Source organism: Muscardinus avellanarius (assembly GCF_963383645.1).
Source record: "Muscardinus avellanarius genome assembly, chromosome: 6".
NCBI lineage: Eukaryota > Metazoa > Chordata > Mammalia > Rodentia > Gliridae > Muscardinus > Muscardinus avellanarius.
In genome coordinates, this window is record NC_137791.1 from 19,971,279 (window position 1) to 19,988,208 (window position 16,930).

Sequence of the window (16,930 nt, forward strand, 5' to 3'; positions counted from 1 at the left end):
GGGGGGTTTATTGACACAGGTGTTAAATGTTGAGATCATTTCCCCAAATCTTTCCTAGATATAGTTCAGATTAGAAAGAGATTCCTGTGTGCCAGGTCTGATTTAGATGTGATCCTTGAGAAGCCTGGCCCTCCATGGGGCTTTTTCTATCTGAAAGTTTGTTTTTTTTCCAGAATGCTCACCCCGGGGCAGCACAGATCTTGCGGAATCAAATGGAAATATTATACTCGAATTGCTCTCAGAACAAGGCAAGGCCCAGGCTCTCTCCCCGAATTACTGCAGAAAGTTAGTCTCTTACAAGCTTTACAAACTGGCTCTGGACAATGGCACATGTCCTGTGGGGGTGCAACTAGCATAGTATTAATCAATAATGATGAAAAAGAGTGGTTAACTTAAGAAAAAAATGCATTCCCTGCTCTTTACATAAATTAGTATCAGATGCAAGTGAATTTTGCCGGTTAACTACCGACTGTTGCCATAGTAAGTTCATAAGAAAAGAAAGATTTTAAAACCAAACCAAATAAAAAACATGGAATACAAGAAAATGTTTGCAAATCTGATAAAGAGTTATGGCTAAACAGAGCTCCTACAACTCAATACTTGGAAAAATACTTGATCAAAAAATGGGCCATGAATTTCAGTAGACATTTCTCTGAGGAAGACACCTAAATCGTCAATAAACACATGAAAATACACTCAATATCACGAAGCATTGGGAAGAGACAGCCATGCCGTGATAAAATCCCACCTTACATGACTGGGGTGTCTATTAACAAGGAAACAGAAAACCTCCAAAACCAAATAAAACAGAAAATAGCACATGTCCGTGACAACGTGAAGAAACCGGATCCACATACGCGGTAGCAATGGGAAAAATGGCACGCCTGCTGTGGAAGAGAATTTGGTGTTTCCTCAGAAAAATTACACACCCAATTATTGACTTGTTTATTTGGCAGAACTGGAGATTGAACCCAGGGGCATTCTACCCTGAGCCCCACCCCCCAGTCCTATTTTTTATTCTTTATTTTTGAAACAGGGCCTCACTAAGTTGTGTAGGGCCTCGCTAAGTAGCCGAAGTTGAGCCTGTGATCCTCTTGTCTCAGCCTCCCAAGTACTGGAATTACAGGCATATGTCACCGCGCCCTGCTTGAGCACGCAGTTATCATATGACCCAGCCATGTCATTTCTGAGGGTACATCCAAAAAAAAAACCGCAGGCAAAGTCTTTAAGATGTATTTTCTACTCCATGTTTATAGCAGTATTATTCACCATAGGCAAGAGGAAGTAGTCCAGGGGCCCCTTGCCAGATGAACGCATAAACAGGATTGGTATATAGGTGCAAAGAAGGAAATTCTGACATGGGCTGTCAAGTGGATGAATGTGGAAGATATTACACTAAGTGGAAGAAGTCAGACATTACAAATACAAACACCATAAGCGTTCCTTGATATGAGGTACCTAGAGTAATCAACGTCATACAGACGGGAAAGTTGCCGGGGGCTGGGTGGGAGAGTCGGGAATGGGAGTTTTTGGTTAACAGACATTGGGTTTTAGTTTTGCATGATAAAGACTGTGGATTGATTACAGAAGGTGAATGTACTTAACACTACTCAACTGTACACTTAAAAATGGTTAAGATGAAGCTGGGGTGGTGGCGCATTCTTGTAATCCTAGTACTTGGGAGGCTGACACGAGAGGATCACGCAGGTTCGAGGCCAGCCTCAGCTACTTAGTGAGGCTCTCAGAAACTTAGTGAGACCCTGTCTCCAAATAAAATATAAAATAGGTCTGGGAGTGTAGCCTGGAGGTAGTAAGTCTTTGGGTTCCATTCCTAGTACCAAAAAAGAGGTTAAGGTGGTAAATTTTGTTTCTGTGGATGGTACCATAACTAAAAATAAAATAATAAAGTGGGAAAGACTCTCTAAAATCGAGTACAACTGCATCTTAGAATGTTGCCTGGCTATGGAACAATTTTAGGTAAAAAGCTTTAGATTGTTGTAGTCTAAAAATTAGCCAGTGAGAAATACTTTTCTTTCCAAAAAATTTTGTTGGTTGTTATTTAAAAAAAAAAAAAAACTGGGCATTGAACTCAGTGGCACTACACTACTGCTCTTTTTTTTTTTTTTTTTTTTTTTTTTTTTTTTTTTTTTTTTTACTTTGAGACAGGGTCTCACTAAGTTGAGGAAGCCGGCCTCAACCTCACAATCCTCCTATATCAGCCTCCCATGGGCTAAGACTAGAGACATATAGCACCATGCCTGCCTGGCTTAGTATTCTTTTAAAATCGCCTCTGTCCCTGATTACTGCGTGGCTTCTGATATAGTTCCTGGAAACCTCGGAGCTTGAACACAAGTCAGTTCAGTCTGCTGTTTTTCACGAACCACCTCCTTGTTGCTATGGCTACTGAATGGTTTATCAGACCTTGGCCTTCCTGCCCCATGGGCTCAGTGAGCACAAACTCTCTCTGGCTTGCCCCCAGTGTCCTTTTTGCCTCTTTTCTTATTTCAGCAACAGCTCCCCTCGGACTCTTTGCAGACACCCCTCGTTTTGGGTCCTCTTGACCACCATTCTTCCTGTGGGTTCAGTTTCAGGCCCTCTTCTCTCTGTGCACCAACACCCAGGCAGTCCTGTACGCTCCTTGGATTCAGCAACCGCCCGTGGGGCCACCTCTCAGGTCTGCACAGCAGGCTGCCTTCCTCATCTTCACCCCCAGGGCTCAGTGTTTCCCTGGGATGTCCTAAAGGCAGCTCGAATCCCAGCCATCCAGAACAAGCTCACCAACTCCTCTCATGGGTTTCCTTCCTGTTTTCCCTCCTGACTACAGATGCCACTCTGCTCCGGTGTGCCTGCCAGCTTTTTATCACTGGGACAAATACCTGAGAAAACAATTCAGAGGAGGAAAGATCCATCAGGGCTCATGGTTTCAGTCCATGGCCACTTGGCTCCACTGCTTTTGGAGGAAGATGAGGAAGAAACATCATGGTGGAGAAGGCACAGGCTAGGAGAGCTGCTCTGCTCATGGCAAAAAAAAGAGGAGAGGGAGAGAGAGGGAGGGAGGGAGAGAGAAAGAGAGGGAGGGGCGGTGGGGCTGGAAACAAGATGTAGTCCCCAAGGGAACAGCCTCAAGGACCCACTCCCTTCAACTAGGTCCTGCCTCCCACCGTTTCTATCCCTCTGCTGAGGGTCCCCATGGTCATCAGTGAATCGCTGGATGGATGGCCTCTGAGGAAGCCAGGACCCTCACAATCGTCACTTGCCAGAGCCCTGCCTCTCAACACTGCTACACTGGGGATCAAGCCCGAGGCATAGGAGCCTTGGGAGATACTTCATCTCCAAAACCCCAACACCACCAGGCATCTGCTCCTGAATCCTGGGGGCCAGCTCAGACTGGCTCCCTCTTTTCTCAGCCTCCACTTCCTACTCCTCTCTAGGAAGCTTGGTGACACATTCATGTGGAGGATGGATGGCTCAACCCTGCCTTCCCTTGCCTGGACCACCTCCCAGCTCCTCGGGGGCCTGCGCTTCCCCCGCCCTCTGCCGACAGAGTCTCCAGCACGGCACGGTCCAGCCCGGCTCCCCCAGTACCCAGTGCGGTGGCAACTAGACACGTGGCTGCTGAGTGTCTGAAATGTGGCGGGTGGGACTGGGAGACTCAACTTTCAGTTAGAGTTAATTCTAATCAATTTAGATGTAAACAGCCACATACAGCGGCAGTAATGGCTAGACAGGGAAGCTCTGGATTCTCCACTCGTGTGGTTAAAGTCCCACTATAGCTTCCCCGACAACCTGGCTTCTGGATGCCTTCATCTTCATCTCCTCTTCCTCCCCATTCCTCCACAGGCTCTCATGGATACAACGAAATTCCCCACTACTCAAAATCACCACAATGTTAACTCCTTTGGCTTGCAGTGTCTTCCTTCTGTCTGGCAAATTCTGACATGACCTCTGGGCCTCAGCCCAGCTGTCATCTCCCCAGCTCAGACCAGGGTGCCATCCCCGCCTGCCACGGCCCCTGCACCTACTCCACTGTGGCCCTTCTAACTTCCTTGTCTGTAGCCCCGTCATGCTGCAGGCTCGAGGCTGCAGGGACCAAGCCTCGTTCACTGTTTCTGTATCCTTGCCACCAGTGTGGTATCTGGCCACTGACATCCATCTCCTTCCCCTGGGCTCACTGTCCCAGAGGTGGAGCCCCAGCCATGGCACACAGCCTTGGAGGCTCTTTGAGGCAGGCAACTGAGACAGGGATAGCCCCTTTTGCAGAGTATGAAACAACTATGCACTGGAAAAGTATTTTTTCTTATGTAACTTTCTAGTTATAAGAAGCCTATTTAGCAGCGTTAGAAGGTAACAGCTATTCGGTTGTCCATCACAAATGACTGCAAATTTAGGGGTGCTCAGAGAAACACAATCAAGGCCACTGATCGATGATGCCCTTAACCATCTCCATGGGAAACTGCACCTTCCAGCTGCAGGGCTCTGGGTACCAGCATCTGACACACACCACTCTTCAGACTGCCAAGGTCTTTCTGCACCACTCGAAGTCACCAATATCTTATTTATCCATCATACTGAAATAAGCAGAATATCCTGGCTCGTAATTTTCCACTTTCCATCTTTTATTAGCACCTCCAGTGCTGTTTTATTTTTATTTTGAAACAGGGTCTCACTAGGTTAATGAGCATCTCACTACTTGCTGAGGCTGTCCTCAAACCTGCGATGCTCCTGTCTCAGCCTCCCAAGTACTGGGATTACAAGCATGTACCACCATGCCCGGCTAATTTCCCACCATTTTTATTTTTTAAATATGCTTGTGGCATTTTTCCTAATCATACAAACAGAAAAAAGTTTTCAGTGAAAATAATCATCCATTGGCACCATTCGCCCAGGGCGATGCATGCTCTGCTACATCATACCCTTAAAGTCAGAAATTGTTAAGTACAAATGCCAGCCCTCACTTACTAGCAGAATTCAGAGAGAGAGAGAGAGAGAGAGAGAGAGAGAGAGGGAGACAGACAGACAGACAGACAGACAGACAGAATGAGCTGCTAATAATTATCCCATCACTTTCACCAGCCAGACGACAATTATGCAATGAATCTGAAACCTTTACCTGTGGAAATTCTTTTCAAGAAGAGTGGCTCTTAAAATGTGTGCCCTCCCTCTCCCCCCTGGTGCCTTGGGAGAGGATAAGGCTTTGCTCACTTAGCTGATGTGAATAAACAAGTCTTCCTTTATTTAGAATCTTTCTTAGTCATGGTCTCATCAAAGAAGAAGACAGGAGAAGGCTGTTAACAACCTTTTAAAGAGTTGCTGAGCTCTGGGAGAGGGGACCTGGCTTTGAATCTTGATCACTCTCACAAGTGTCCAGGTATGTGTGGTGTTGCCAGTATGGACACGTTATCATAAATACAGAACCAACTGGCCTCATCCTGTTGTTACCCGAGCAATAGGAGAGAGAAATGCGTGTTTATTCAGGGCCTGGGATGTGCTAGATGTCCCGGATGTTTCATTCATGTCTCCGGACTCCTCGTCAGATGGGCTTTACTCCCACATTTTATAAAGAAGCCGTGGGCCAAGCAACGTGATGCCAGGCGCCCATGTCTACTGAGTGCTGTGGTTACGTGGCACACACCGTGTCTGTCTGAGGTGGTCGGGTCGCATTCTGCGCTGGGCTCCCATTTTGGCCTCAGAATTTCTCCTGGGGACATGCTGAATGCAAAGATTAAGACAAATCCAACACGAAAGGGCGCAAGCCGCCCGAATAATTGGCGGCCCGAGTCAACCTTGTGGTTTACATTCTTTGGGATGCGGTGAGAAAGGCTTCAAATAGGGTTGTGTCTAGCTCAAAACCACCCATGGCGGAATTGTGATGGAAATTACCAGTACCACATCCCGGGTGCAAAAGTACCTGCTAATTAAATGAGCAATGAGGATCTCAAAATAATGTGCTAATAGTCTGGGCTGATTGCAGCAGCATCTCTTTCGTTGGTTATTGTGTTGCTGAAACCTAATGCCCTTTTTACCTGAAGAATAAAGTCCCCCCCAGCATGCACCTGTAGGATGTGCTCTGTCGCCACATTTCTGTTCCTGATAGCAGGTCCCTGGAGAAAGAAACCCTGGCTCCGAGGCCCAGCTAGAGAGGAGCCACCCTAGCTGTCAGGCATCTTCCATGGAGCCGGGGACAGTAGGATCCAGCAGGAGGACCCGAGAAGCATCCTGTCATGCAGAGAACAGCATCTGAGAGACATGATGCCATTCTAGCCCAGGAGCATTCCATCTGGGTTTCATGACCATTAGCAGAAATAAAACCCTCCAACCAAAGCCTGATCTACTTAGGTAGAGGCAGACCTAAAGTTTTGGGGCATGAGGCATGGTGGTTACATGCCTGTATTTCCAGTACTTGGGAGGCTAAGACAGAAGGATTGCAGGTCCGAGGCCAGCCTCAGCAACTTAGACTCTGTACAAAATTTAAAAAAGGGCTGGAGGATAGCTCAGAGGCAGAATGCCCCTGGGTTCTATCCCCAGTTGCCCCTCCCCAAAAAACTGTTTGGAGAATGGCTAAACATACAAGACATTTTTTTTTTTCCAGTACTGGGGATGGAACCCAGGGGCATTCTACATCCAAGTGACACCCTCAACTCTATTTTTTTACTCTTTACTTTGAAACAAGGTCTCACTGAGTTGCAAAGGCCTCACTAAGTAGCTGAAGCTGGCTTGGAAGCTGCACGATCCTCCCGTCTCGGCCTCCCAAATGCTGAGATTACAAGCGTGCGCCACCACGCCCCGCTCATACAAGACACTTTAACACAAAATCAGGTGGGCGACCTTCAAGATTAACACTGGAACTCACTTAAATGATGGATGCTAGAAGATGTAGGGGGAAATAAGTCTAGGAGCCTAAGAGCAGAGCAGCTGTTTCTAACGTTTTTAGATGCTGGTTTCCTGATCTCCAGACTGTAGCCAGAAGGGCTCCCTCCATAGGACGGTGGGCTCAGGAGCGCTTCGTAGGGAGTCTAGGCCATCAGCTATACTGAGGGGACCTGAAAAAGCACTCACTGGGCCTCTGGGTCTTCTTCCACAAGTCAGAGTCCTGACACTCCTTGGAAGTCCTGCCAGTACAGCTGGCTCCCATGCCTTCTCCATTATGCTGGTCTCATCTTAGGATGAATGCTGATGACCCCGCCACCACAGGGTCCTGAGCTGGTTGCCGCCTCTCCCCCTTGTACACGACCTCATTCTGTTAACACACAAGTGACTGTCTAAGGAGATGAGCATCTTTCCTCTAGCAGACACTGAGCTCTCTAGGGACAGGCACTCTGCTCAGGCCTGCAGCTTTGATCCTGCAGGACCAAGGGGCTCAACACTGGAATGAATCCATCCGCACGCCGGTGCTCATGGGCCCCACCAGCCAGGTGACCAATCGTGGCACGTGGCCGCCTTCTGTCTCACACCACGGTCCAGCCGCCTCCGTGGAAGCTGGGCTCGCCAAGGGCTGGGTCGCTCTCATCTGCTCATTTTGTATCCCGTGTAAACACTGTCCACATTGCTGGGCATAAGGCACTCTTTTGCCAAGTATGTTTCCCAAAATAAAATTGTAATTGTATGCCATTTAATAGAAAAAGAGCAATTTTTTTTTTGCCTCAAGAGATACTATTAATACCATCTTCAATATTTACTGTTCTATACACTGACCATAACATCAACAGCCCTTGATCTCTAAGGATGAGTAGAAATTAGCAATAAATTCACTAGACATGTAATTCTTACATCCGTGGGAAATTAACTGTTACTGCTGGAGACAGCGAAGAACGAACTATTGTCAATTCTCTCTAGTAGCACCAGGAATCTTTATGTTTGACACATCACACCTAGACACGAACAATGCAAAAACATATCTGACTCCTAGGAGCCTTGCTGAAGCTGCTTTCTTTGAAAGATTGTGGGAGGAGACTGATGGTCAGAGGACTTGTGATTCATTAGAGCTACCAGCCAACTCAAACACCCGTCAACCTTTTCTTTCAGAGAACGTTCCTCTTGTCACCTCGGCACTGTTCTGCCAACACACATGTGTGTCATGTTGAAAAAATCCATGTGTGTCCCAAGAGCTGTGCACATGTTCTGGAAGCCAGAACACCTTGTATGCTTTTTAAGTAGACCTGTGACCTTCATTCCAATGGTACTTATTTGTGCTTCCTTACCAAGGTGACCAGAACTAGACTCTTAAGTACACAGCCAATGCACGGTGTAGCTCTCTGATCCCTTGAAAAGAATCCCAGCAATCTTGATTCATTAATTTACTGTACTGAAGAAGTGGGAGGCAACCTTGAGACTGAGAGTGAACGTTAGGGAGGTCCCTATAGACTCGCAACACACATCTCAATGTTCTCTCTGGAGTAGGAATATAAATAGTGCTCTAAAGGCTTCTGTTAGGCCACCTCTAAGATCAAACATTTTGATCCTTTTAGATGAAGGTTTACAATGAAAATGATTCCAAGGAGTGTGTTCTTCTACTCAGGGTGGAATAAGATGAACTAAATTAACCCTTTTGTTTGCAACAACCAAAAATGCTCAGAAAAAAAAGAACCTTTTTCTATGACAGTGGATGTCAATGAAGGACAGGGATACGAGAAGACAATAGCTCAATGTCTGGCTTACATGAGGACTTCTTAGATAAAATGCTAAGAACACAACTCACAAGAGAATATAGTAATCAACGGGATGTCATTGCTGTAGCTTGAATCTTAATGGTCCCCAAGAAGCCCAAGTGATAAAGGTTTGCTCCCCATTCCTTGGGGCTATTGGGAGGTGGTGGAGACTCTGAGAGGTGTGACGTTGGGGCTGAATACTCAAAGCGGCCCATGGGACGTTGGGCTCTTGCTCTTTCTGTCTATTCTCTAGCTGGCCATGAGGTGAATTGTGCTCTCCACCATGATATCATCTCACCACTAGCTCAAAATAAATAGGGTCAACTGATCATGGATGGAAAGCTTTAAAATTTTAAGTCAAAACAAACCTTTTCTCATTATGAGTTGATTAACTAAGAAATTTGATATAGTAATTGAAAGCTATTACATTCATTAAAATTAAAAAATATTATTCTACAACAGCAATGTTAAAAGAATAAGACCAGCCACAGACAGAGAGAAGATACTTGCAAATTCTGTTTCTGATGAATGATTTGTATAGAAAGCATATCAAGAACTCTCAAATTCCAACAATTGGAACACATTTTTTAAATGAGCAAAAGCCTGGAACAAACACATCACCAAAGAAGACACAAAGATGGTGAGAGAGCATACGATAAAATATTTAATGTCATCCGTCACTAGGGAAATTGAAATTATAAACCAGAGTGAGCTACAACCACAAAGCTATTAGAATAGCAAGATGAAAAAGACTAACCATGCCAAGTGTTAGCTAGGATATGAGCTTTCATATACACTTACAGGAATGCAAATTATACAACCACTTTGGGAAACACTGTGACTTTTTCTTAAAAAATGATATTATGCCTACGATATTAACCAAGCATTTTGCAATTTGGTATTCCCCTAAGAAAAGAGAAAGTATACATCTATACAAAGACCTGTTTAAAAATGTTAAGCTTATGTGTAAGAGCCCTGTTCTGATTAGCATTCTTACAGCTATAATATAAAAGATTGACCATGTAACTTAGAGGAAAGGAGATTTCTACTTTACAGTTTTGAGTTCAGTCCATGTGAGGCCAGGGGCCGAGGATTTCAGAGCATGGTGGCTGGAGGCAGAGAGAAGGAGGGCACATGGGCTGTGTTCCTCAATCCACAGAGGCCAAGAGCAAGAGCGACAGCAGGGGGAGAAGGAACCAAATGGAACCCCCAAGGCTGCACCCCGGGAATCCACCCCCTCCAGCCACATCCTATCACCATCCCGGGTACCACCCACATAAGTCCATTACCATGAATTTATGCACTGCTGGAATTACAACTTTCAAGACTTGATGATATCAACTCCAAAAACCAATATATGAGCTCTTCAAAGGGCCATTCTATTTTAGCCATAACAAGCCCCACGTTAGAAACAACACAAATGTCTATTAGTAGATGACTATACAGATGAACTCATTGGGATACTACACAGCAAAACAAACAAAAACAAACAAACAAAGCTAAACCCTGACCTACTGATATATACAATACCATCGATGATTCTCAACACAATTATGATCAGCGAAGGAAGCTACACCAAAAATAAAAGAAATAAGGCTCCACTTGACACCATTTATATGGAACACTAGAAAATATAAATCAGTCTATATTGACAGAAAGCAATTAGAAGAAAATTAGGGAGCAGGAGGTAGGGGAGAGCCAAAGGAAGAGCAAGAGGGCACTGGGTGATGGATATGGTTGCCATCCTGACTTTGGTGAATTTCATAGGTATCCCATGGGCCAAAACTGATCACACTGTGTACTTTCAATGTATTCAGTTTACTGTTTATCGATCGGACCTCAATTAAAAAAAAGACACTAATTTGCTCTGGGAAAATTTACCGCAAATGAGTCTTTGGCCTAGCCATTTGACAGCTCTTTGCTGGTTTCTATCTGTGCTGGGCATTACACTGGTGCTGAGTAACAGCTAGCAGAAGAGGGTGTGGCCTCTTACCCCTTCCACCATGCTGTGCTGCACAAGGATTCAAAAGGGGTGGGAGAAAAACAAATTTCCACACATCTGTTTTGGGTTCCATTACATGCAAATTGCTTTAAAACATCATTTACTATCATGAGTTGTGAGGACAGTTACATACTAATTATGATGCTGTGCATGTGCCTGCTGGCACAGATGAGGGCATTCATTAAGAAAGAACTACTGGGTGTGGTGGTCCACACTGGTAATCCCAATACTTGGGAGGCTGAGACCGGAGGATCATGGGTTCACAGTTACGTAGTGAGGCCCTCAGCAATTTAGTGAGATCCTGTTTCAAAATAAAGAGTTAAAACAGAGCCGGGGGTGTATCTTGGAGATAGAGTGCCCTGGGTTCAATCCCCAGTATCATACACACTCATTAAAAAAAAAAAAAAGACAGTGGAAGAAAGTAGGCCTGCTGTGTCCTCACATAGATGACAAGTGGCTTCAACGCTAACCATGTGAGAGAATGTGGCTCTAGTCCCCTGTACTGCCTTTGGGGTGAGTCGTGGAGGCTGTGCAGCACTGTGGCTGTTCTCCCCAAAGCCTTGACTACCATCACCTCTGATTTCCAAGATTTTTCACTAAACTGCCTTCTTTAAAGCTCCAGATAGTTGGCAAAAATATCACTGAATTCACTTTGGGAGAAATTTGACTCTTGTCATATGAAAAGTTCAGAAAAAGCAAAGTCAATACTATGTAGGGGAGTCTTGGTATAAAATACTAGAAAGTGACTTCCTTTTATCAATCAACCCTATGCCATTAGCATGAGAGCGAGAGAGTGAGAGTGAGAGTGAGAGAGCGAGAGAGCGAGAGAGCGAGAGAGCAAGAGCGAGAGCGAGAGCGAGAGAGAGAGCGAGAGAGCGAGCGAGAGCGAGAGCGAGAGCGAGAGAGAGCGAGAGCGAGAGCGAGAGAGAGCGAGAGCGAGAGCGAGAGCGAGAGCGAGAGCGAGAGCGAGAGCGAGAGAGAGAGAGAGAGAGAGAGAGAGATTGATTGATTTTGAATGAATATTTCCCTGGCATAAAGGGACTTCAAAAGGATGACCCAGTAGGAATGTTCACACAATATTGGTCACTAAGCCCATGAAAACTTTCTTTCATGGAAAAAGTTAATTTTTTTTTTAAATTGTATAGCTCAAACTTGGACAACAACTTCTTTGAATGAAAGTATGAAAACTTTGCAAAGACAAAGATTTATCTTAGCACGACGGCACATAACATCCTCGGAGCCAGAACTGGCGAAGCTGTTTGCGAAGTGAAACAAGAAGAAACAAGAAGCATATTTCAGATGACATGCAAAGCAAGTTATCCAAATCAATATTTGGAAGAAGCTGCTAACAAACACCTCGGCAACATCTCAAATTGATTAAATCAGAAGCGAGCTCAGAATCTGCTTTTTGTATTTACCCAGGACAAGAAAGGTGATTTTTATGAGGAGTAATGACTATAGGATTCAAAATTTGGCAAAGATTAAGACAGCTCAAGCTGGCCCCAAACCACTAATAATGTTTTTGAAAGATTGGGTTATTAGATTAATAGTTGTAGAAGATGGACATTATTTATGCAATGTTAAAGCAAACATTTTTGTTAACCAAACATTTCCTAAATTGCAAGCAAAAATGGGAAACTCGATCTGACACCTGTAGCAAATCTGAGGACCTTCCCTGGTCCAGGGCACAGAGCCACACTCTCTGCTGTAAACGGGGTTTGTTCCAAGGGTTATCCAAAGAACAATTTCCTTAATCAGATTTTTAACTCTTGCTGCCTCCCACTGAATAATTTACCACACTACTTCTGAAAGCCCTGGGAGCTCTCAGCTCTCTTGGGGAGGGTGTTTCTTTGGGGCCACAGTGTGTGCATGGTTGTAGATCCTTTGCTGTACAGAAATCGAGAGCTGTACTTACATCATGCATGGAGTCCAGGAGCTTGGTCAGTTGGTAGAACCTCTGCCAGCTCTGCCCAGAACTGTTGGGACACTTGGTGACCATCTTCCTCAGTTCTTTGATGTAATTTGTCCTCATTTCTTCAAATGCAGCCTGGCTTTTGAGGCCATCCTTTGGAACTGTGTGAAGAAAAACAGACATATAAATTCCCAGGAGGAAAAAAAAAAAAACAAAACCAGCTTTAGCATCTTAGCAGTTAAATGGTTTTATTTTAAACTCGGACTTACTATAATAGAGGTTGGATACTACATCTCAACTGGTTGGAATTATAAATACATAGGGCAGTTAGCCGCTGGTAAACACTTGCACCTATACCTATATACAAAAGATTAACTATTATATGTCACATGTATTATTACTTGGCTCACTTAATCCTGATACCAATATTAGGACATAACCATTAAATTACTCTCATTCAATAGGTGAAGAAACTGTCCCAATTACACAATAAGTAAATGGTTGAGCATGGGTAGTGTAAACCGAGGTCTGTTTTTAAAGCTTGCCTTGTAGCTGTGATGCTACACAAGTCATCAAAGTGTTTTATGAACCCTAACTTGCCAATATCTCAGAGGTAGAAAAATATACTTTGAGTTTTGAAGGACAACTAGAAGAGTCACCGACAATCTAAGCTGGGACTAGCATCAGAAAGCAAGATCTTCATATGCAAGTTCCAATATCAGACATGCTGGGAAACTGGCCACCTACCGAGGAGAGGAGGCTGCGTTTGAAGCAGCACTCCTTATCCTTTGCTGGAGGGCCACCTGACTCCCAAGGCTCTGGAGGGACAGTATGTGATCTCCCAGAACAACTCAGGGTGGGTCTGTGTACTGGTTTGTGTGTGAGCTGGGCTAACACCAACAGTGGCTCTGTAGTCAAAATGACATTTTAAACTTTCAAAAAGAATAAGCCATTGGTTCACTTTTCTCTTTAGTGAATTAGAAAATGAAGGATTATGTCTTCTTTCCTTTTACATAGTAGCTAGGTTTTATATTTACACAAAATGAAGTTTATTTACAGAAATTATTTTTGGGGCCAGGGTATAGCCCAGTGGTAGAGCACTCGCCTTATATGTGCAAGGTCCTGGGTTCAATCCTCAACACTTTCTTCCCCCTTCCCCAAAATAACACTTTGAAATTTAGGCCTTTAAGCATGTGGAGTGCTTCTCTGTCCTGCTGTTTCTTTCCTAGGACACATGTGAAGGTGCTTTATCAAAAAAGAATGTAAGAGAGAAGGAGGAAAGATAGAAGGGAGGAGAAAGTATTCGGTATCTTAAGTATCTTAAGCTAAAAGTATTTCCTTTGAAATCTGCTTACGTGTTTGTTTTTCACTATGTCCAATAAGTAGTTATGCTGATGCATTTATTTATTTTTCATTTTTTGTGGTAGTAGGAATTGGACCCTGAAGCATTCTACCTCCAAGTAACACCCACAGACCAGTTTTATTTTCTATTTTGAAACAAGGTCTTGCTAAGTTGCTGAGAACCTCACTAAATTGTCTAGGCTGGCTTCTAACCTGCTATCCTCCCATCTCAGACTCCCAAAGCACTGGGATTACAGGCATGCTCCACCATGCCTGGTTAAGGCTTATGCTTTTAACTCTGAAACATCCCCTAGAACTTTGTTTTTAGAAGATGAAGACCTAATGAAAACTCACTGTGCAATTCTATGTTTAAAACCGCTTTTACTTTCACTTCTTAATTACATATAATATTTGCTAATTTTTCATAACTAGTATAAATAATTTTCTTTGGTCTTCAGCACTTTAGAAATGGCTAGGATAGTTTCTGAATATTATGTGCAACCCTGGAAGCCAGGCATACCACTGTTTCCAAATAAACTCTGTTATCCTAAATAAAGATATGAATTATCTTGCTAATTAACTTCTTCTATTATGTTAATAATCTCCTTGAGTTTAATTGTTGAGGCTTTTGATTTGTGGCTTATTTAAATCTATTTTCTATAGGTTAAAAATAACTAATTCTGAATGGTAACTGTATGAATTCTTGAGGTTGCCAGAGTATTAAGTTGTGGTTTAAAAATATCTGATTTTCACTTTAAGAGTTAAATGCTACTCATTGTATAACAAATAAAATTTTCTTCCTTAAAATTAAAATCTTGCAGCCAAATGTGGTGGTATGCATGTGTAACCCCATTATTTGGGTGGCTGTGATGGGAGGATCACAGGTTTGAGGTTGTCCCGAGCAACTTAGCAAGACTCTGTTTCAAAATAAAAATAAAAAGGGCCAGGGAGTGTAGCTCGGAGGTAGAACATTCCTGGGTTCATTCTTCACTACCACAAAATTAAAAAAAATTAAAATCTTGTTGAAGAAGTACAAAAATCATTTAGGAAATGGTAATGGCCAGGATATGAACTGTGAAATTATATATCTAATTTCTACCAAAATTTTAACATAAAACATGTAAAGTTTTCTTGAAGACACCGAAAGTTTGCAAATAGCTTACACTACCTATCCAGATTAACACTTTTTAAAGTTAAACAATTGTAAAAAAGTAAGCCTTTATATTTTCTTTTTAGATATGCTTTTATTGGTGCATTATAGTCTCACATCATGATGTAAAGTGTGTTGACTGTAATATAGATGCACACAGCACTCGGTAGCCCCCCACCTCTCCATATCCCCCTTCCCAACGTAGAGTATTGAGACTAACATTGGTATTTTCACATAGCACACACAGTCAATGGTAGTAATTCTATTAATGAACCTCACTCTTTCTCCTCCACTTCCCTTAGACCACCTCCCTGGTATGAATGCTTACATGCATGAAGCCCTATAAAATGGAAAGCTATTTACTATTAAAATAGAGTGAATAAATTTCACTGCTCTGGTTCAATATTCTTTGGTACATCAAGATAAACCATATTTCTGAGAGTTGTGTTATCAAGAAGTCTCAAGATTATATGATCTCCTGTCAAATATTATTACTTGCATTTTATTGCTGTAACTGAAATATATTGTACTGATTGCCCAGCCAGATTTTTTAGGAGTTGAAACAAACCAACAAATAAAGGGAACCTAACCCAAACCTCAAATTCTGGAGTTCTGCCCAGAGTTTCTGAATTTACTTCTTAAATGCAGCAGGGCTGCTGGAAACCAGCCAGGATGTACGGACTGGAGGAGAGCAGAGACAACTGGTGGAAGCTGGTCTGTTTTCCTCTGTAGTCACAAAGAATATAAAGTGGTGAGATTTATCCCTTTGATGTCATTGATAAAAGGATTTCTTGATACACTGGATATGAGGTGTGCCATTTAACATTTCTCAATTACAACAATTTCCATCCCTCTATCAGAGATTGGCAAAATAAGCCTTCCAAAGCCTGCAGCTCTGTGACTCATGAAATTCTTATGTTTCCTGCCTTTTAATTTTGCTTTTTCTGCATCTAAAGAAAAAAAAATCAGAATTGAAAGCAATGAGCTACTTGGAAGCTAATAAATTAATTCAGGTAGTTTTGAAATGATACCAGAATCTATGAGAGGTTGAAAGAACAAATTGATGTAGAAGTATAAAATGCCAATTAAGACAGAGTAGTCAAAGTTTATAAAGAATTAGTAGTAGAGGCATTTTTAGAAAATATTTTATTTAAATCCCATCAGCTACCTGATTTTTTTTTTACGTTTTTCAAATGAGTAATAGCTAATAAAACAGCTTACTGAGCAGAGTAAAATCACTTTTACAGAATTTAAAGATTATTTTTCAAGGTTATGGAATGTGAGCAGCCTTGATGGAGAGTAGCGCAGGGACAGAAAGCCTGGTTCTGTTCTGTTGACCCCACAGAGGAGGATTTACAAACATAAAAGCTATGTACGGGGCTGGGGCAATTAGTGAGGAATGGTGGGGCCTGTGGCAGACTCAAGAGAATCTGTCCTGCCCTGGGCAATCGAATTCAATAAAAATAAAATAAAATGGCCAGGAGTAACCCCTAAAACTAGTGCAGGCCAAACAAAACACAGCTGTCAAATGCTGCTCTCCCCACCAGAGCCTGCCAGGGCCAGGGCCAGGATGTGTCCCTCGGACTTGGCTGCAGCCTCTGCCTGCCCCCTGTAGGCAGCTCAGCCCTCCCTGGGCTTGTGCTTAGGCTCCTGGGCAGGTAGGAAGGCCCTGGCCGCGCAGCCTGTAGGCCTGGAAAAGTCGGAGTCCAGACTCACATAGGAGACTGCCTAAATTATTTGCCAACTTGAGCATGGAGCCATTGATCTCCCAGGGTTCGTGTTAACATGAAGCTCGACCCTACAAGGAAACATGCTTTGTAAAGTGGGAGATGCTGTATGGGTGTGAGGCAGGATTGTTATCCAGCTGCCCCGGCTCTTAG

General features: G+C 43.4%; 1 protein-coding gene across 2 annotated transcripts in view; it reads right to left on the reverse strand.

Moving 5' to 3' along the window:
• Window positions 1-16,930, reverse strand: part of NR3C2 (nuclear receptor subfamily 3 group C member 2) — a gene marked incomplete at both ends in the record, with an annotated part of 355,651 nt that overhangs the window by 21,374 nt on the left and 317,347 nt on the right. For both annotated transcript variants that reach the window (XM_080697437.1, XM_080697436.1), the window contains one exon: window positions 12,563-12,720. In XM_080697437.1, coding sequence (XP_080553563.1) covers window positions 12,563-12,720 — 158 coding nt within the window. The remainder of the gene's footprint in view (window positions 1-12,562; window positions 12,721-16,930) is intronic.